This window comes from Terrapene carolina, unplaced genomic scaffold, assembly GCF_002925995.2.
Source record: "Terrapene carolina triunguis isolate 2854851 unplaced genomic scaffold, T_m_triunguis-2.0 Scaffold837, whole genome shotgun sequence".
Taxonomy (NCBI): Eukaryota; Metazoa; Chordata; order Testudines; family Emydidae; genus Terrapene; species Terrapene triunguis.
In genome coordinates this window covers 3,104,562-3,126,771 of record NW_020665188.1, presented here as the reverse complement: position 1 = coordinate 3,126,771, position 22,210 = coordinate 3,104,562, and the positions used below count along the sequence as shown (strand labels likewise).

General features: G+C 45.1%; 1 protein-coding gene across 4 annotated transcripts in view; it reads left to right on the top strand.

Annotated features, from left to right (window-relative positions):
• Positions 1-9,840: 9,840 nt before the first annotated feature.
• Positions 9,841-22,210, top strand: part of EPHB1 (EPH receptor B1) — a 364,143-nt gene continuing 351,773 nt past the window's right edge. For all 4 annotated transcript variants that reach the window (XR_003370240.2, XR_003370241.2, XR_003370239.2 and 1 more), the window contains exon 1: positions 9,841-10,164. Coding sequence is in view for 1 of the 4 variants with exons in the window: in XM_026660778.2 (XP_026516563.1) it covers positions 10,092-10,164 (73 nt within the window). In the remaining 3 variants the exon portion in view is untranslated. The remainder of the gene's footprint in view (positions 10,165-22,210) is intronic.

The following is a 22,210-nucleotide window of genomic DNA, read 5'->3' as shown; positions in this document are numbered from 1 at the left end:
TCACGAAGTTGCTCAGACAACTTCCTGTGCCTCCTTCTGGCATAAATAGTATGGTTGGGCCAATCGGTGGGGCCAGTTATCATCCCCAATCAAGGTCTTCATGGGCAGTACCGCCTGGAGAGGTCAGAGTTCTGCTAGCACCTCACTTCCATTTGTTCTGGGTGGGCTGTCCAATGGCAGCCAGGCTGTGAGGGTTGCCTGAGAACCCTTGGTTTGAGACCTGTGGGCACCTACAACCATGTTGCACTCACTTTTTCCCCCTCACTAGCTGTGGAGAGTAAGAAGAACTGCATGCCCCATTGTTTGTACCCCTGCAGCCTGTATTTATCTCTCATAATCTCCATAGTGCGGGTGGAACCCTTTGTATTTTCTTGCTCAGCATGTTAGAGGCTGAAAGGGACACGATGGAATCTCATTATTAAGCATTTCTTTCAGTGACTTTAGATGATAAGATGCACAGACTCTGATTTGCATGCCACTGCTTATTGAAGGGCTCACACTGATCTTTAAAATGTTTGATTTTCCTCTTGCTAAATACCATCAGCGTTTTAACTCTGAGGGATGAAAGCATTATCAAAGGCAGCCCCTTTAACCACATTTTAAAACGATCACATCCAGGAGCTATTTTTCCAGCCACCAGTAAAAAGAAACATTCTAATGAAGTTCTTCTGGATTTGAAAACTGTAAGCGGTCATTCTGAGAGGCCGCTGCTTATGCCAGGGATAGGAATAGTCATTTTACAAAGGCAGGGAAAGCAAGACTTTTTGTACAGCTGCTGCTGCGTGGCTTTGCTGGTTCACTTCTGAATTGTATTACTTAACCACTGCAGAGTATGGCACTTCAAGAGAGTCAACAACACGAGACTCCTCACTTCTTACTAGCTGTACTTAGCCAGGCTGGTGGGGCAGAGAGAGAATGAAACCTGAGAATGATCTGAGACCATTAGGATTTCTTGGGCAAGGCTTGTGTAAGTGGAGAGCCAATGGTGAGCAGAAGCCCGTGTAAAATCTGTGTGTTTGTTAGGTCAAGTGATGTGAGGATAAAATGGAGACCTGCATTTTAGGAGTGATGCTGTCTGGGTATTACTAGGACAACTTTGTTGTTCCAGAAGATATGCTTTCGTCAAACACAAGTTGTTTGGCTCAATACAGGGGTAACGGTGAAATTTGATGGTCTGTGAAATACAGGAGGTCAGACTAGATGATTTAATGGTCACTTCTGGCCTTAAATTCTATGAATGAATTGTCCTTCTACACAAAAGTATAGAGGAGATAATGGCTTTGTGCCTCTTATGGTAAAAGAGCAAGGGATTGACTTGTTCAGTACCTCACACTCGCTCTCTTATCACCACAATAGTCATTAGCCTGGCTGGAACACCTCTTGCTATTCTGCTCCTGAACTCCCACTCAATTCCACCAGTGCATCTCCATCCTCACCCATAACTAGGAATGAAAGAGCTTTACAAAGGTAGGAAAAAATCTGAAAGGCTGGATTCTTATCCACACTGTTGCAATGTTCTGTCCACTTCCCCATAGTGCCCACAGCAATCCCTATGCTCCCTTCACTTCCTGCCCTTCCAGAGGCAGACGAGTGGGGAAAGACAATGTGCATCTCCCTAATCTAGCCCTAAGAAGCTAGCAGGGTTTAAAAACAAAGGGCTAGATTGTGGTTTTTATGCCACAGCCCTGCAGGGCAGTGCTATTGATGATAAGGTGTGAAACCTGCAACTAATAAAAAACACAGAATGCAGAAGAACCACCTGCATTTTCTGTTTCCATTAGTCCAAATTTTGTACAGAGTTATGAAACAGGAAAGATTGCTTCTTATCAGTAGAGGTTCCTGAGGTGTGTGTTTTGGTTTTTTTTAAATGGAGCTGTTGCACAACACATCAAGTAGCAATGTAATCATTGTACATCACCATTTGTTTTCCATGGGATTCCAGATGAGTTAATAACAGATAATGGCCCACAATTCAGGAGTGTCTCGTTTCAGCAATTCTCTTTCATATATCAGTTCAAGCACAGCATATCAAGTCCTTGTTACGCCCAGAGAAATGAGTTACCTGAAGAGTCCGTATGAAGAGCAAAGATGTTGATTAAGAAAAGTCAAGGGAGATTGAAAGGATCCATAATTCGCACTGTTAACATATTCTACAGTGCTTTTTTAGTATCACCAAAGTCCAGAAACATAGTTTGAAGGACAAAAACCTTAGTACCTACATCTAACAAGCTTCTTGAGTCAAAAATAATTAACCCTGAAGGAGTTATAAAAGAGCCATATGCTAGGAAACTAGAAAAGAAGGAAACTATGGCAAGGTAACAAGCTTGACCAAGACCATAAATCAGAATCACCCCTGAAAGTCAGTGCTACAGGAGAAACAGAGGACCTATAAAGAAAAGCAAGGAGGAGACCAGCTCTATGTTGCTTGAAGGACACCTTGAAGGCTACTGCCAGTGCTGATGGGCTGCTAAATACAGTGCACATCTGCCCAATGGACAGTGATAATGAAAAATATGAAGAGCAGCAAATATAGGCTCCAGGGGTAGATCCACTTCAGCATATGCAGGCCATGGCAGCAGGAGCTGTTGTGGGGGCAAGGCGTGGCCATGCTCTCCAAAAGCCATTGTGGATGCGAGGTAGTCACTGTCTAGTAAGAGGCTGAATGATGTTCCTGTCTGTCAGGAAGTGAAGTTGTTTGTGCTGACCTGCAACCTAGATGTGACTATTCCTGTGTGTCATTAACTGGCTGTCTAAGCTTGCTGTTTTGGGTGGATGTTTTGCTTAAATTGTGTCTGATTAAATGAAAAGGAAGGAGGCAGTAGCTACCAACCCCTGCCTTGTAAGAGGGGTATAATGTATCCTTGACCCAGCTGTGAACCTGGCTCTGGAATACAAAGATCAGCTTTTCTTATCAGCTCTCCTCCCTCTCACATTTTATAACAGGAGGATCTACTCCGCTAAGCTTCAGGTACTTCAGGATCCAGGCAGATCTCATGAGACCCACAGGAAGAAAAGGGGGACATCCTTTTCTTTGTATTTCAGTAACCCCCTAAGAACCCCAGTCATGGACCAACACCCCCTTGTGCTAGGTGCTGTACAAACACATAACAGAAAGACAGTCCCTGCTCCACAGCACTTTTCTCCTCTGTGTCCCCTGGCCTAGTTGGATCCTGGTGATACATGGAAAGCCCCAGCTCTTACAGGGGCTGCGCTTCCAGCGGTTCCCACGCCGTGACTGCCCCAGGGTCTGCAATGCAGAGAGAGGCAGCACATGCTCACACCGCTTCTGGCTGCTCCTGTGTTCCCTGTGTGTCTGGGTGGGGGCAATATGGAGGAGCCTAGCCAGCTCTCTGCCCTGCCCCATGATGACCCTCCAGCTCTGAAAAGGGGCTTCCTCAGGTTGTAGGGTGATGTCAGCCTGTCACAGAGCTCAAACTCCTGACGAGAGCTGGTCGGGAATTCTCCAATGAAACATTTTTAGTCAGAAAATGCTGATTTTTCAAGAGTGAAACTGTTCACAGGGAAGGGTCAGTTTCAGTATATTTCCCAACTAAAAAAAACCTGAAAATATGTTTTAAATTGTCAAAATGTTCGGTTCTGACGTTTTCGAAATGAAAAGTTTCCTTTTTCAGCAACTTTTGGTTTCAAAGTTAATTTACCATTAAAAAAAAGGTTGAAATTGAAACAAAACATTTTTGAAATTATCCAAATGAAACGTTTCAACTGAACAGTGCAAAAAAATTGTCAAAACATTTTGAGATTTCAAATTTTTGTCCTGGTTCAGGAGGGAAATTTTTCAATAGCATGAAAATTCTCACAAGCCAGGAAACCCATTTCCCGCCTCCTCTACTCCTGACCAACTTGGGCACAAGTGCCGCTGGAACAAAGATATGGAGGGAGCGGGGGTCTGAGGGTCTTTAATCTGCAGCTATTCAATGGTCCTGTCAGTCTGGCTGGCAGGGTTATTGTTTATTTATTATTTATTAATTTTGCAGTGGCTCTTAGAGGCTCAGTCAGGGATCAGGGCCCCATTGTGCTAGGTGCTGTTCAGACATATAACAGAAAGACTGGGCATTCCCCAAAGAGCTCGTGAAACTCATCTGGGTGTATCTCACTAAAGGAATCTCTGCCATTGCACCTCGGTCCCTTCTGTTCTCTGCCTGGGGTACAGAATAGTTTAGTCTCCTGCAGGCTGTAATACTTTGGTATCATTCTGGTTGTGGGGCTTGATGTGCAGATGGCTGGATAGTGGTGGGGCCCTGTGATGTACAGGCCAGACTAGATCATCTGGTGGTCCTTTTGGCCTTGGACTCTATGATGCATGAACATGGGACGGCTGAGTGAATATGACAGCAGCTGGCAGCACTAGGAGCAACCGGAAATTCACAGCACTCATGCCTCATTGACTTGGGAAACAAAGATTTCTTCTTTTGATAGTATCAGATTGGGAGAGATGTTTGAAATGGTTAATGCGCCCATCTCTCAGTGGACTTATCTACAGGTCTGGCTCACTCCCACTCTCTGAAGTCACAGAAAGACAGGAATGTTGGAACATGTAATTTAATGATTTTTAAAAATTATTATTATTATTTTTCTTGGTGGCCTGGAGGAGGGTTTTATCTCTTTTATGTCAGCAGGAGAAGAACACACCTCGGCTTCTTCAGCACTTCCGACATAAGAACAATGAAAGAGTAGAGCAGATGTGTCAGCCGCTGGAATTGATAAACCAGTATCTCTCTGACTCCTGTGCCAGGAGCTGATGGGTCCTGCAGGGCTTATGGAGGACAAACCTACTGAGAAGGTGCAAACTCCATCTCCAAAGCAAGCTGGCTGGTTTGTGATTCTGAGCCAGGAGGGAAAGCAGCTCCCATTTCAAAGGCAAATCTCTGATCCCTCCTTGGCAAGCCACCTTGATGCTGATTGTGTGTGTCTAGCTTGTTTTTGGGGAAAGAAAACTGGTGATGCCCCTGGGGCAAGAGAACCAAAATCCTTTGACTCTAGAGAGATGGTCTGTTCACTGTGGTCAGACATGTTGGCATGGAGCCGGGGAAGGTAGCTGAAGACTGATTTCCATGTGCTAGAAGTAATGGGAAATGGCAATGGTTTGGGTGTTACTTTGCCTGTGAGGACCCGTGTAAGCAGTTGCTTTGAGGGAAAGCCTGGCCTACGGCCAAGCAGAGTTCCTTCTTCCCTAGTCTTAGTAACAACTTTCTCCAGCATTGAGGACTGAGACACTCATGGTAATAAAAACACCTTCAGTGACCCACATCTACACTGACTTCCCTCAGAATTCTGGCTCACTGGACCTAAACCGACCACACATGACTGAGGTAATGCAGACAGAATTAGCAGTGATAAGGAGAAAGAATGAGAAATACAGAATGGAGGTGATGTAATTGCGCTCAATGAACATGAATTGAAACCCTGATGCCCTGCCTTCTCACAAATTCAAAGAATTGGGTATTTTATCATGTGAATTTATATGTCAATCAATTTTTTATTATTATTGTTGATGGTGAGGAAAGGTGCCAGCCTGGCAGGCCTGGAGACATATTCTCTACTGGCAGAGTAGGTGCAACACAAAGCATGAGGCTCCATTAATGGGCTGCCTCTCTGAGTTGGAGGGGGCCTCCGCTCTTTGTCAGGAAGCAGCTCTGTCTCTGTGTCCATTGTGCCCTTGGCTTTGGTCAGACTGCTAACAAGGAGGCCAATGTTGGGTTGATCTGGGCCTTGGTCCATCACATATGGGTGGAGGGCCGCCTAAAGAGGCCAACATAAAGCAGATGAGGGTGATGCTGATGTCTAGTGACCTGGGCTGAAGTTAAAGAGCTCCACATCACATTACAAAGCCACTCTCCCCTGAAGCACCTAGTAGTAGAGACCATTGTCAGAGCCTGAGTTGGACTAGATCGGATGGACTATTTGGTCTCTGCCTCTAGGGTAGGCCCTGTGTTCCCAGAGCCATCCAGCTTCCCCCAGTGCAGGCATAAATACAAGGGTAGGTCTCCTGTTCAGGTCTGAGGTGGATTAAATGGGATAATAAGCAGCCCCTAGATTTGGGAGGTGGCCAGTGTCCCACTCCGGGGTGCCCAGGCATGCAATGAAACATGAAGCACCGTCTACACAGAGTGTGAGCTTCACAGTGAGAGGATGGGGAAGATCCAGAGAGACCACAGCACTTGTGTGAGAGGACAGGGGAGCAAGGGGAAGGAGTCCCTTTTCTTTATGGCCCAACTGTGAGAGGCTAGACTGCCTTGAGGTGGCCCTGTGACATGATGGCACCTTGTGTTTCCTCAGAAGAGCCAGGCTCTGGGGAGAGTACAGGTGGCCTATTGCTTAGGGCATGGGCCTAGGCTATGGTAGACCCAGGTTCAGTTCCTTTCTTTGCCTGGCTGACCTTGAGTAAGTTGGTGCAACTCAGCTCCCTCACTGTCTGTAGATGGGTAATGAGAGCACTGACCCACCTCCCAGGGCTGTTGGGAGGTGATATGCATTAGAAGTGATGAGGTACTCAGCTGCTGTGGTCAGGGCCAGATAAGTACCATAGCTAAACATGCAGATACCTGCTGCATGCATCATTGTGTTTATTTATTTTGATTGACTAAACAGTCTCTCTCTCCATTCTTGGCTCTCCATGTTATATAAAGCGCATACAGACACCATGACAAAAATAACACAGCAGTGTACGGCAGTAGCAGTTCCTTTCCCTCATCTCTTGGGACATATGGAAATTCGTATGAATATACACGTGCACGTACGTATATTGAGGCTTGGACCTTTCCCAGTGGGAAGGCCCTGATGGATCACACGGCTGAGCCGGACTCACCTGTGGTGAAGGCACAATTCTATCTCCCTGTTTAGTCAGTTCTAGACATGGACTAGCTGCTTCCTCAGTGGTCCCTGTGCTCATTCAGGCCTGGGCTTTGTCATACGGCTCCACCAATGGGCCTCAGTCCTGATTGGGAGAAGCTGCCTGAAGGGCGAGTGGGAGTGAGCCCCCATGTTTACTCAGCAGTGCAGGTCCAGGCTGCCTCAGGGCACTGTCTCTCAGTGCCAATCAAAGCAGCATCCTGCCAAGGGAAAAGAGAACCCTCTCTCCAGGGTCTTCTTGCATTAGCAAAGGGTATGGGGAGAGGGGCTTGAAAAATGATACTGATTGGCTGCATGGAGAGCACGCTGCATCTGCACACAGTGCAAGCAGTGAGCACACCTTCCCTGGGCATTTCTAGGAGGCAGTGTGTATCATCCCTACCCCCAATGTGGGCCAGGGTCTCAGAGGCCCAACAAAGCCCTAATGAAATAGAAAAATGGCTAGCTGTGAGCAGATGGAGGCATTTCTTTTCACCAGATGTTTCAGGTAGATGGGACAAGTATGCGGAACTGTAACATTTGGAACTATGGCAGCTATTGCCGTATGTTGACATGCATTCTACAGTGCGAATATATTGGTCCAACCAATGACAAATACGGGTGCTAGTTGAAATTGGAGGGCAATGATAATCACGGATGGACAGAAAAAGAAGTTGAAGTGTCTTTCTCAAACAGTAGGCCCCAATTCTGCATCCACTTACAGATGTCACATGCTTACCCTTCAATGGGACTATTCTTGTGAATAAAGTTAAGTGAGCAAGCACCTGTTTGCAGGATCAGGGCCTTCTGAAGTTACAAAGGCAGGCAATATTATGCCAGGCATTGCAGACAAATAACTTTTTCTTTCTTTTCTTTCTAAGAAAAAAAAAGCTCATCGTAGTTTTCTTATTCCCCATGTTGGGAAGTAAAGCAAAGAAGTAAAGTACTTGTCTATTGGCATCATCACAAAGGTATGACACTTAGGGTATGTTTACACTTCATTGTAGATCCGGGTCCATGGGACCTGGGCTTTTGGACTTGATGTTTCCAAGCCCATGCGTGAGCATCCACACTGCATCGTAAACCTGGATATACAGTTGCTGGACCCAGGCCTCATAGCTGTGCTAATACGACCATTCTGTAATGTGCAGATCTTCTGACTCGGCTCTGTGGCTTGAGCTGCATCCACACTGCAAAATGACAGGGCTTGGACCCAAGTCACAGCAAGACTCAGGCTCTGACAGGGTCCTAAGCTTGGGTTCTGAGTGCTTGCTAACCTAAGTCATGCTGATTTGTGTATGGACAGAATGGGGGCTTGGGCTCAAACCTGAGCCAAAGCCTAGGCTTCATGTGCAGTGTAGACATGCACAGAGAAGACAATGATTAGCTCTGTGACTTTGTTGCTTTGTATAGCTTAAGATAAGCAAAAGTAATAGGATTCCTTCCAAGGACATGCAGATGCTTCAATTGGAGTAGAAGAAAGGCAGGGTTCTAGACACTAGATGGTAGTCAGGTATCTATTTGTGCACCTGTAGTTAGTCCTGTGGTTGGGTGAAATTCAGCTGGGGGGCAGAGAGACAGCACACAGGTGAGGCATCACATAAGCCTTATTTGGAAGGCTCAAGTCACATATGGGTGTTCAGTGGGATAGCTCAGTGGTTTGAGCATTGGCCTGCTTAAACCCAGGGTTGTGCGTTCAATACTTGAGGGGGCCATTTAGGGAACTAGGGCAAAATTTTGCCTGGGGATTGGTCCTGCTTTGAGTAGGGGGTTGGACTAGATGACCTCCTGAGGTTCCTTCCAATCCTGATATTCTATGATTAGCCCTGACATCAGAATCATGATTTAGTAACAGAACCCAACCATTCATCTGACATGCTAGGAAAAAAGGGCAAGAAGATGCAGCATTATTGAGAGAACAAACTGGCAGATAAAGGTAAAAAAAACAGTGGAATCAAAACTGGATATGCCAGGGGCTTATTGTCATTTAGAAATCACAATCCATGGCACTGACTGATGCAGCCAGATTACAATTTAAATTGTTAAAAGGTACAAAATCCCTCCCCAGAGTTATCACCGGGACAAACAAATATCCAGAGCCAGTGAGCTCTTTGTCAGCAGGCCCTGGAAAGCTTTGCTCCTGTGTTCAGTGACTGGAGCCAGCATCTTTAGACAGTGTTCTAAAATGGTATCTAGCAGCGTAGTCCAGTTCTCACAATCCAGGTGATTTGGGAGGAGGAGGGGATTGAATTCATGAGTCTTGCACTTACAGAGATCTGGGTTTAGTCAGGTTCTACATTATTTTGATTTCTTCTTCTTCTGACATGGCCATAGTGCCTCTCCTCTCCTCACATTTACACAATACAGGGCAATTATGGGTGGCCGTTTGGGACCAGGAGAGACCCAGGACATACTAGAAAGGGGGCTGTAGACTAGATGTGTCAGAGCCCTGTAGGGGAAAATCATTCTTTTAACATTCAAAATCATATTATTTGGCCTAAACTCCAGGATCCCTTCTTGGAAAGGGCTAGCTGACATCAGCACACCATCAACATGTTAGAAGATAACGAAACCTATAGTCAACAAGAAGCCGATCGCTGCTGAAAATAAAAATAGGTGGATTATTTACCGACAGGCAGGGCTGGGTTGTGAATACTGACCTGAATTTAGTGCTGCATCAGTGGAAATGTGTGTGCAATACTGCAAAAGACCATTAGGGGGAGCTCTTTCACTTCCTTATGGCTCTCTCCCCCTCATTCTCTCCCCATGCCTCGCTGCAAAAGTTTTTCTTAAACTAACAATACCAGCGTAAGGAGGTGCTCTGCGCTGATTGGATGGGGGATTTTTGTAGGGTTGATTCCTTGATTGGACAGGAGGTGTTGGGGGTGGGAAGAGAGTTGATGGGGGGGGGGGGGGGAGAACCCTTTCCCTCCCCCTCTCTCCAGCCTCAGTGGCTGATTTTGTTCTCACTGTACACTTTACTATTGCTTGCAATGTGACACTAAAATATATACTCTCTCTCTCTCACACACACACACCACATATACACACACACACACACTCATGCACGCACACAGACACACACATTCACACATACCTACACACACACATACACATACAGCACTGGGGTATCCAAAGTGGAATACTAAAGGAGATACATATATAACAAAAAGCAACAAGAAGGGAAACCAATCTTGCCAAACAAGGAACTATTTTTTTATAACTCTTATTTCTTCTGAAACATGTTTGGGTCTACCATGGCACTGGATTTTGTAGTGGTTTTCTGCTTGGCATCTGCAATTGCAGCAGTGGAAGGTAAAATACAAACAATAATGGGGGGAAAAAACTTTTGTACCTGGGTTGCTCTGTGAGACGTTTTAAAATGCATGTTGTTTCTCCCTCCCCTTGTGCAAAAGGCAGCTGGTCTGGTGAAGGGCTGGCAGGGGTAAGGGGTTGCCACATGCGACATGTAAGGAATCTGCGATACTTTTTTCACTCGTGCCCGGAGCAGAGCCAACCAAGTGGATTTCCCATGATCTGGCTCTCGGAATGGGAAGGACTTCTTCCGCCCCCTCCCTCTCCCAGCCAACGAGGCAGATGGACTAGCGGTTTGCCCTAGGCTAACCCCCATTCCCTCCTTGGCCAGGGAAGATGCTGAGCTGCATTGCAGGGCTTGTTTAACATACTACAAACTGGCAGCTTGGGGCTGAAGCAGCGGTCAGTGATTCCAAGGAAGATGGGGGGATCTTGGAGCCCAGGGTTGGTCCAGGAGATTGTGTTCAGACAGGATCTTTGATTTGCCGTTGCAATAACTCTGCCCCTCGCTCCTTCCTATACCCCTGTCGCTCTCTTGCCCTGTTTGTCTCTCTCACTTTCCGGGTCTCTCTCTCGCCTTCCTCCTGCGGCTGGATCCCTTGGGCTGAGCAGAGCGGGGGGCAATAGCTAGCAGAGATCCCGGCTTCACGGCAGGCAATCGCTGCTCTTTGTGCATGTGCATATGTGTGTCTGTGCTTGTCGCTGGAGGCAGCAGGAGCAGCCTGGGTTTAGCTGATGCCCAGGGCTGCGGGTTTACCCCTGGGGGGAGACCGAGCAGGGGTGTTTTGCGAAAGGGCATGCATTACATACTGAAGGGCAGATTATACTAGGAGCAGCCAGGCAATTTGCTGCTTCTTACCCATGGTCTGGAGATGAGAGGCTTCTGTATTTTAAGGTCTACATTCTCTAGCAAAGGAGGTGTAATTTGTCTGCATATAGATAACCAAGCCTGCAGGCTGCTTGAAAAATCATATTCTAGCTAAAGACCTTTTTTGCTAGCTCTGTCCCTTAGTAAGAAAACCCGTAGTGCTAAGGAGAGTAAAGGGACTAGGTGGGGTGCATTTAGCTTTAGCTATCTATATCCATATGGTCTCTATACTAACGTTTAGTCTAGCTATAATTCCAGTGCCCTCTGCATTGAATATCATCTATACTATAACTATACTATCCATTATATCAGCTGTATCATTCAGAGTTGGAGTCCCTATATCTTTCCTTCTGCTCCTCCTCCTTCCCATGTCCCTGGGAAAAAAATGTGCCACAGCCTTTTCCAATGAATGAAACATGCCTTAAATCAAAACCTGGCTTTCTGTTTCCTGCTGTCTGGCGGGTCTGAGTTTCTTTTGCAAAGCAAGGAGGCTCAAGAGAATTCAGTGAAGGAAAAGAAACTTTCCCACTAACACAAAGGAGAATGTTCATTTCACCAAACAAAATGAAGTGGGAGTAGCTTCATGAACAACTTTTGGGTACAATCCATTTTTGGAATCAACTGTGGGCTCTTGGTCATTTGCATTTGGAGTCAGGATTGCAGCTTCAGTATTCTCGTAGCCCATCTATTCTAATTTTAAAACAGTCATGTTTGTGATCCAGCAAAGAAAGGGAAACAATTGCAATAGTTGCGGCTTAGATAGTGAATAACAAATCTGATTTATAAGTCTGAAATGATCGTTGGTTAATAATACTAAACAGAACCTAAAACCTGCTTAGTTGGCTCTTATGTGCAACAGGGTGGAGAAACTTAAAAAAAAAAATTGAAATGTCATCTTTTTTAAACCAGAACAGTACCGTTATTCTTGCTTTTTGTGATATCTTCTTTAGGTGATGTAGTAACAGTCAAAATCCCTCTTCTTTTTGTTGATGACTGCAGGAATCCTCCTTTGAATCTCTGCTTTATCCAGATTGTAGCTCAGGGAAAAGATTAGTGCAGAAAGATTTTTTTCCCCCAAAAGGTGATTTTTTGTCATTCCACTCTTCTCCCAGCTGGTGGTCTTTGCAGGGGTTCTTTATTAAAATTTGTTAGATGCTAGCGAGGCATATGTTGCCTTTAGAAAGCAGAGGGGGAGCTGGTTGAAAGCTGCTGAATTCTTCCTTCTTGAAATTGGAAGGTTGCAGAAATACACTGATTTAAAAAGTTAAAACAAAAAAAGTTAACCTGTAGTTATTCATATCAACAAAACCGATTCTAAGCAATCACGCAATGAAGAGTCCCCCCCCCCAAAAATTCTGCATTTTGGGGAAAACAAAACATATTTGTATATATTCTGCAGCCCAGGAACTGTTTAATTTATTTGTCTCTAGCCTTCCACTCTCTGGATTGCTCTTTTGAATTTGGTGTGTGCTGTAGTGGGGCAAAGTACATCTGTAACGTGGCACCCCTCAAGATGACATGTATCTTATTTATTTTACTGGACTTCCATTATTTTTGTTTAAGCCTTAGGAGGAAAAATAATTTTCTGGATGAGAACAGGTTTTGACAAAAATCAGTCTTGGATACTTGTTTAGGGAATTAAGAGAGAGAAGGAAAATGTTTGGGGAAAAATGTTAGAAATCATTCTTCAATTTACTAAATATTCTGTTATTCTGTTATTTCCCTTCCAACCCTGGTGATCCTTTGTTACCTTATTTGTGTGTTCCATTTCTTTCCCCCTTTGTATAAAACAGCCCCTGACAATGATGGTCTGTATGGTTTGAAGGTACATATGGTATAGATGTATCTGCTCCTGAAATTGCATTTTGAAATGTGGCAAAATGAGCTAATGAATGTCACCAGTAAGCCTCAGGAAAGCCCTGGCCAGAGCAGTCTGTGTGCCAAAAGCTGACTGACAAGGGTTAAAAAATACAACTTATTCAGCAGAATATTAAAGCAACCCGCTCTCCAGGCAGTACAATCATTCACTTATTCCCACACCCCTCCAGCCTATCCTTCCCCCTCATACTCTACATATGGGCATCTAACCATAGGTAAAAGTGACCCCAGCCTTGTGGTTTGGTTATTTGATTTGGTACGAGTGTGTAATGATCAGAAAAGTGAATCAATAAGACGTCAAATCTCGCTCTCCTGGGTGAACTGTTTGTATCTGTGGTCTGTGAGGCTTATTGTTCTCCCATCTGCCTCTTTGACTGCTTCTTGTTTTACTCTGGAAGTTCTCTGGAGTTTAGGAGATAACCTCTGGGCAAACAGCTCTGCTTACCAGCCTAATTCCTCTGTAACCAAAGAGAAAGCAATCCAAAGCAAAGGCATTGCATTAATGGTAATGGCTGGGACACGTGTTGTAAGTGGAGGGTGTATTGTAGAATGACTGTACATTTGATTGGGACGTGGCTGTCAAAGGACTATGATATAAAATTGAATGTTATTGGTAAAAAAACAGAGCTCTAATGCTTATACAATATTCCAGTGATAGGAGTCTGAGTTCCTGGCAGATGAGTGTCTGCTATTCCATCCCATGGAGAAAATAGTCAGGAATGATACCTTCTCAAACCAAACTGTGGTGCCTCCCTGCTAATCGACTCTTTTAATGTTTCGCTTGTCTTCTGTATCCCTGCTGGTTCCATACTGGGGGGCTTTCTGCCTTGGTGAATGAGATTTCATTTCTGTAGCCTTTCTTAAGGAATTTTTGTGTTTACTGAAGTGTCAGAAAGGAGCTGGCAAACTCACTGCTCCCTTTCTTTTGGGATGTTGTAATTAATATGCAAGACGCTAGAGACAGATCCTACTCATATGGAAATCTGTGGCCCAATTTCTGCAGGTTGGGTCCCTTAGTCTGTAGTGTTATGGTAGATATACTCTCCCTTAGAGTCAGTTTGGGCAACAACTATGATTTCTGTTGACAGGCTAGGTTAAGGGACAGCTGCTGCATGTCCTGTTCAGATCACTGTATATGTGGCTTTCTTCTATATGGCACAGTATGATTTTTATTGTGCTGTCCTGGGAGCTGACGCACATCTTATTGTGCTCTGCTGCTTTGACCGTGGAATCCCACTTTCTGTATATACTGTATAGATTCACATTGTGATCCATGGGGAGATCACTCACACTGTGCTCTATGGGACATGTAAAATAACATGCTGTGACTGCCACTGTACTCTGCCAAAATCAGGACAGCAGCTACAGAGGCTGAAGGCTCATCTTGTGCCCACAGAATCACATCATGCAATAAGATATCATCCATGTGCTTTAAAGGGCATTGTGCTGCCATTTTCACTGGCCTGTGAGATGATTCATCTTCTGACATCTCAGTCAAGGAAGAACAGAGTCCAAATATTTTAGCGTAAACCCCAAAGAGAAATAGATACGAGCACTACAGACATTGCGAAGCAGGCTGATGGGGCACATACAACCCACTGTTCACTGAAAAACAATGTAATAAGGCAGAAATACAAGTCAATGTACCAACAATACATGTGTTTTCTGCTAAAATAGACTATTGAAGCAAGTAGCAATGCTGTAATCCTAACAGCACAGCCAGCTGGCATCATATAGCAGAGCTCATTGCCTCCTAGTGCAACATCTAACCATAGGATAGGCAACTGGCGTTAGAGGAGAGTGGATGTATTTTTAAAGCTCCAGCTCTACCTCCATCATAACCCCTAGAAGACTCCATGGAACTAGAACCCAGGTCTGCAGAGCTTTAGGCAATTAATGTTCTCACATCACCACCGGGAGCCTGCATAAAGTCACCTCCAAGGAGCATGCTGGAGAATAGGCACCGCAGGATGTACCACCCAACAGGTCCAGACTGACAGCACCCGGTGGCCTTCTGATTGCCCCATGCTCAGTATTTAACCCTAGACAGTGGCCCAGGAAATTGTCTGGGCAGCCATGCAGACTTCTGGCCTGCTGTGATTTCACATATCACTTTGCTGGCTGGTCTCGTGTCTCTGACTCCAGTCTGGCTCCGGCTCCTGACTGCAGCCTGGTAACTGCTGCTGGTCTCTAGTCTCTGACCCTGGCCTGAATCTGACCCTGGCTCTTGCCTGTTGATCTTGGCTCCAGCAATTGCTGTGATCCCTGTGTGCTGACTGCTGCCTCCTGACTGTCTGTGGCTTGGTAATCCCAGCCCGGCTGTGCTGCTAGGCCAAACTGCTTATGCTCCGGTCCCATACAATCTCACTGCTCTCATCAACTCAAGCTTAACAAATAGCACAAGATGGGCAAGACTCTGGGTACATGGCATGTGGTAGGGGCTCTCGCAGTATGCAATAGCCAGGTTCGTTGGCTTCCACCCTTGTGATCAGGCAGATTTCTAATCCGGGAGTCTGCCTGGAAGTTACTGCTGAGAGAAACAGCAATAACACCTGCCTTTTCCTGAAGGTACCCAGGGAGATTTGGGGGCAGTCAGTGGGAGGGTGCCCTCAGCAGCTGGCTGCCCTGGGTGAGATAAGAAACCGGGGCAGTTGGGAAGCCCTGGGCCACCACGTTGGGATGCCAGGATCTGTATGGCTCTCAGGAGATCTACAGGATTATGGGGATGAACTTAATTTCTCTTCCATGAGTGTGGAGTGGGGTAAGTATGTCCCATTCAGGGCAACTGCATCTGTATTCCCCTGCTGTGGACCAGCAAGGGCACCCGCTCTAGGCTCCCTGCAGAGCTGTCACCTCCCTTGGGTGGAGACCCATGTCTCTCTCCCTCCTGAGCAGGATATTTCCAGGCTGCCCCATTCCCTGCCTATACTGTTATTCTCAGCAAGCCATGCTACCTAAACAGGTCAGCATCTGCACTTGGCTTACCTTTCATCGGCTATGAACAGTGCAATTGCCAGCAGTTATATGTCAGTGCACAGCTCTTTCTAAGCAAATACATTGATTCTTAAGGTAAAAGCATTACAGATAAAACCTATTAAAACAACAAAAGAAACTACATGCCTGCTTAAAGCTTACCAGAGGTCACCCATTAGTCTTATGGGGCCTCAATATGCCAAAGTCCTTCCAGCCTTTCCCAGGAAGCAGTGGGGTTACCCTGGGACAGAAGGGCCTGCCCATTTGCTAGATCAGAAAGAAGACCCTGAGTCAGTTTAAACTCAGGCCACTTATCCAAAAGTCCTGTCTTTGCCTGTTGGTCTCCGGAGAATTCAGAGTGTGAACCAGCCTAGGCGAGCCTCTCCAAAGGCTGTGCCTCTCTGGGGGTGTTACAACCTGAGTGAATTTGTCTAATCACCCCGCAATGTTCTTAGTTCCTGGAGGGCTGTGGTCACAAGTGCATACAAACCCTGGCCCACAGTGTTGATCTAGTGATTGCATATTAATTATATTGATCACTTAAGAATTGCCAATTAACAGTGACCTTTGGTAGGTTCTCGTCCCAAGATCAGGTCTAGTATTATCAGCTGGGAGCCCCAACATGCCTGGTTGTAACACGCACACTTAGGAAGAACCTTCTGGATTTGTAATGGTTTTATTAACACAGTTAGCAAAGCTACAAACACTTCAGCCCAGCAAGGTAGAGAGAGATAATACAGGAGCAACCTGATACTCACACCATCCCTTCCCAAAGGACCTGCAGTGTTAGTCATTCTCCTCCTCCTCAGGCTCAGCATCACCAGTGGCCATCATCCTGGCATCTCCCAAGGTAGCCAGGCCCGTATACAACTTCCATAATGTGTGACACTGATGCCACTTTGCCTAATGCATATTCAATAGGGGTTGCATCCGTTTAACTGCTTTTCCTTATTTGTATTGCTTCGCCCTACGACTTTGGGGTGCCCTGTTTTTCATAGGCCAACTCAATAGTTTCCCTTATACTCATTAACATTTACATCACTCAATCACCATGACAACTTGTGGTTAGCACATTGCTGACACCCTACGTCTGCAAAATCACCGAAATACTCTAACTGGCTTTAACTGGTACATTGCAGCATACATTTGCTAAATATCAGCAGTTTTAACTTCCTTCCCTCATGCAGCATTTTATCTTCTAATGTCTTGTGATATAGCATCACTTACTGGTTAGTTGCTTATGTCAAATCTTTCTTTGGGCCTGAGGACTTGTTTAGCTAAGCTAAATATTTTACAAGCCTGAGGCCTGTAGGCTTTGCATTAGGGCCTTAAGCTATACCTATATCTTACCTAGCAAATAGGCTACAACAGTGATACATAAACCTGCTCTTAAAAATCCCCAATGAGGGAGATTCCACAACCTCCCTAGGCAATTTATTCCAGTGCTTAACCACTCTGACAGTTAGGAAGTTTTTCCTAATGTCCAACCTAAACCACCCTTGCTGCAATTTAAGCCCATTGCTTCTTGTCCTGTCCTCAGAGGTTAAGAACAATTTTTCTTCCTCCTCCTTGTAACAACCTTTTATGTACTTGAAAACTGTTATCATGTCCCCTCTCAGTTTTCTCTTCTCCAGACTAAACAAACCCAATTTTTTCAATCTTCCCTCATAGGTCATGTTTTCTAGACCTTTAATCATTTTTGTTCCTCTTCTCTGGACTTTCTCCAATTTGTCCACATCTTTCCTGAAAGGTGGCGCCCAGAACTGGACACAATACTCTAGTTGAGGCCTAATCAGTGCAGAGTAGAACGGAAGAATTACTTCTCGTGTCTTGCTTACAACACTCCTGCTAATGCATCCCAGAAGGATGTTCACTTTTTTCCCAACAGTATTACACTGTTGACTCATATTTAGCATGTGATCCACTATGACCGCAGACCCCTTTCCGCAGTACTCCTTCCTAGGCAGTCATTTCCCATTTTATATGTGTGCAACTGATTGTTTCTTCTTAAGTGGAGTTCTTTGCATTTGTCCTTATTGAATTTCATCCTATTTACTTCTCCATTTCTCCAGTTTGTCCAGATCATTTTGAATTTTAATCCTATCCTCCAAAGCACTTGCCACCCCTCCCAGCTTGGTATCGTCCGCAAACTTTATACGTGTACTCTCTATGCCATTATCTAAATCATTGATGAAGACATTGAACAGAACCGGACCCAGAACCGATCCCTGCAGGACCCCACTTGTTATGCCCTTCCAGCATGACTGTGAACCACTGATAACTACTCTCTGGGAACGATTTTCCAACCAGTTATGCACCCACCGTATAGTAGCTCCATCTAGGTTGTATTTCCCTAGTTTGTTTATGAGACGGTCATGAGAGACAGTATCAAAAGTCTTACTAAAGTCAAGATATACCACATCTACTGCTTCCCCCCATCCACAAGGCTTGTTACCCTGTCAAAGAAAACTAGCAGGTTGGTTTGACACAATTTGTTCTTGACAAATCCATGCTGACTGTTATTTATCACCTTATTATCTTCTAGGTGTTTGCAAATTGATTGCTTAATTATTTGCTCCATTATCTTTCCGGGTACAGAAGTTAAGCTGACTGGTCTGTAATTCCCCGGGTTGTCCTTATTTACCTTTTTATAGATGGGCACTATATTTGCCCTTTTCCAGTCTTCTGGAATGTCTCCTGTCTTCCACGACTTTTCAAGGATAATCGCTAATGGCTCAGATATCTCCTAGGTCAGCTTCTTGAGTATTCTAGGATGCATTTCTTCAGGCCCTGGTGATTTGAAGACATCTAACTTGTCTAAGTAATTTTTGACTTGTTCTTTCCCTATTTTAGACTCTGATCCTACCTCATTTTCACTGGCATTCACGATGTTAGACGTCCAATCGCCACCAACCTTCTTGGTGAAAACTGAAACAAAGTCCATCCCGAAACAAATATCCATCTCAAAGTCACCCAGCTCAGCCAAATGATGATGAGGAAATTCCATGGGCTGAAATTTGTGGCGTTTTCTTGCTATATGTGTGGATTATTGCGGTGGGCGCTAAGGCTCAGCCACAGAACCTGTGAGCTGACATGTGAATGTCTCTCTAACATGCTTACTGCACATGTTCACACTGAACTGACGCTGTAACACACTTAGGACAATAGAGTAGTTCTTAGGGAAAAATGATTGCCCGTTGAGTTGTCAAAGTGGCCTTGACAGGGCAAAGATGATGATCTCAGCCTTGATTTTTGGACACACTTTGCTTTTAACTCTAAGACCATAAAATTCAATGCTGGCCTATGTGTGTAGAGAACACCGATATGTGATGGTGTCAGGACACAGTGTATAGCTTATAGACATGGGCTATGCATATTTTATGAGCATTCCTTTGGGCTGCCATGTGTGGCAGGGACATAAACGTACAGGTCATGCCAACAACAGTTTTGTAGACCTCTGGCCATCATGTATTTTGTTGATGCCATTTATTGTACTTTTTAAATTTAGTCTCTCTCCATTTCCCCCCTTTATAATATATGAATTACTCTGGGGTAGACTGAGCTACTCTTATGACTGTTGGCATGCTCCCAATTGACATGAGGGACTGAAGTCAATGGAACTACTCATGTTAATTATGTCAATTAGTGCCAACCTACTAAGGGTTGCCCTAAGAAAAAAATGACGTTATTTGTATGTGTTTAGATTCATGACAACCTTCAAATATGAAGTCAACTTGTAAAATCGTTTATGTGTGTGCTGACAATCATGACCACATGAGTGGTACTGTCTGTGATATATGCTGGTTACTGGTTGAATTTTTCACCTACAGCAGAGATTCAAACTCTGCTGTGTATGAAAAATACATCATGTAATTTTGGGGAGGATAGCACTTAGACTCTGAGTACAGAATGTACCTCTCTCTCTTTGTGTAGATATATGACTAGGTAAACACACAAAGCACTCTACAAATCAGCCTTCTCATTGCAGAACTATATAAGAAATCACACAGTAAGCCAATGCCTCATTTATCCTTCATATAAACCCAGCCTATATATATATATATATTGTGTAGGTATTATGATATAGCCTTAAATTCCATGATCCTGTACAATTTTTTCCACTGGATCCCTGCTTAATTTAGTGCACGGGATGGAGCTGCTCTGGGGATGGATCAGGGATGTGCAGAGAATGAGGCTACTGTCTGTGGTACCCTGCCTCCTTTGCTGCATTCAGCCCCTTCCCAGCCATCTCTGGAGGTGGCAGTGGGGCAGATGGGGAGTCCTTTAAGGCCTCTGGGAAATGTATCTATAGTCAGAAGAGACAATGCTGCGGCTTAGTGAGGGGCGTTGTCAGACTCATCGTCTGCTATTGATTTTTAACAGAATTAAGCTCCCAAATGGTTCTTTTTTAGAGTCAGTGGAAGTCACTTGTATTAGGGCAAGGCTGTCTTTGTGTTTATAAACATGGATTCATTGGCTGGGGTGTTTTCTTTCAGAGGAAGGTTGATTGTGATCAGCAGCAAGAGTTTACCTCTGTCCCTGTGTTGCAATATAGTGATTCCTTTTGTCATCCTGGGGCTTCATTATCTTGCCCTAAATCAACTCTAGGCGCACATGTTCTGTTGGCAGAGTCATGCACAAGGGGCTGGCTTGTGAGCCCTGCTGCGTGCACGTGCAGGGGAGTAAGGGGGTGGAAGGAGCTTCCTGACACCCTGGGTTGAGCTACCTGCATCACCAGAGACTGCGCAGGAGGGGAAAGCAACAGCTGTCAGGCTGCTGCCTCCTACCCAGAGGAGGTGGGCAGAGAGTGGGTGGGCAGAGGCAGGGCATGTGCCAATCTGTGCACTATAGAAGGGGAAGTAAGCTGCAAAAGCCACAGGGCTAGCACAGATTCCTCCCCTCTGCAGAGCCCCTTACTCTGGTTGGGTTTCATGGTTACAGCCCAGTCCAAGTCAGGGACAAAACCAGAATGTTAAATCCTGGACTCCATGGGGGACTGTTTTTTACAAGGAAACTCTTAGAAGGAGAGATGAGAATTGAAACAGAAGGGGAAATAGATTGACCCAGGGAAGGTGAGAAAAGCAGCCAGTCCAAGCATGCACCCTCCCTGGGATCACTCACTTCTCCATCCAGACCAAGGCATTCTTCCCCTCTGGGTTATAGCCTGCAGCAAGCTCCATCAATCACGCAAAACTGTCCTTATGGGGGCCAGCACAAGGCCTAGCTACCACTTAAACCCTCAACGATAGGGTTGGTGGGGGGCTTCAGTGATGTCTCACCCTGTGCTAATGTGACATGGATAAATGCAGTTCAGATACTCACCAGGGACTGCAGCAGGCTGCGTTTCTTAGTTGTGTTCCATTAAGGTGATGCATCCGGAGTGTTGTCTACTGCAGTGGTTTTCAACCTTTTTTCATTTATGGACCCCTAAAATATTTCGAATGGGGGCGGGGGCAGATCCCTTTGGACATCTTAGACATAGTGTGCAGACCCACAGGGTCCATGCACCACAGGTTGAAAACCACTGCTGTAGTGGATCGGGCACAGGCTGGGAGTCAGGAGACCTTTGTTCTAATCCCAGCTCTGCTGTGTTGCTAGTCTCTGATCCCCCATACCTTTGTCTGCCGGGTCCACTTAGCCTGTAAGCAGCTCAGGGCAGAGACTGCCTCTTAGTGTGAGGATACAACACAATAGCTTTCCATTCTCCATTGGTGTCCTTGGGCAATGCAGTGCTGCTCCTAATGAATAATGTTTAGCAGTGCTGCAGCAGCTCTGTGATACAAACAAAGGGGGCTCCAGGACTAGAAAAGGCTGCTTCATTCATCGTATGGTACCTGACTAGTCCTTTTTTGGAAATGGTATCAAAATGGCTCCTTTTCTGAGCATGAGGCAAGTCACAATTCACTGAGCTCCGTGTGAAGAAGTGTTACCTTCCTATAAGCACTTTTCACCTGCTGCTGCTTCTGTCTGGGTTCCAGAGTAATGGGGCTTTAAAATTAGTTCAAAGTGCTTCTTTATGACTCCCTGCACCGTGCGGTCCCTGTTAGACTCTTGACAACTTTAATCATAATCCCCTCTTAACCAAACCTGTCGAAGAAGAACATTATTATTTCTACTCTACTGAGGAAATTACTTTGATAGTAAAGTAATACCCTGGGAGAGATTTCAGGTTTAAAAGAAAATTTGGGATGGAGAATTTCTGAAGTATAACATAGCAATTGATTGAACCGGATTTGAAGTTAAAAAGAATGTCCCCTGGTATGGTCATATAAAGAAAACACCGTTTTATGGAGCTTATATGTCTTATAAATTCGCTTAGTGTAAGAG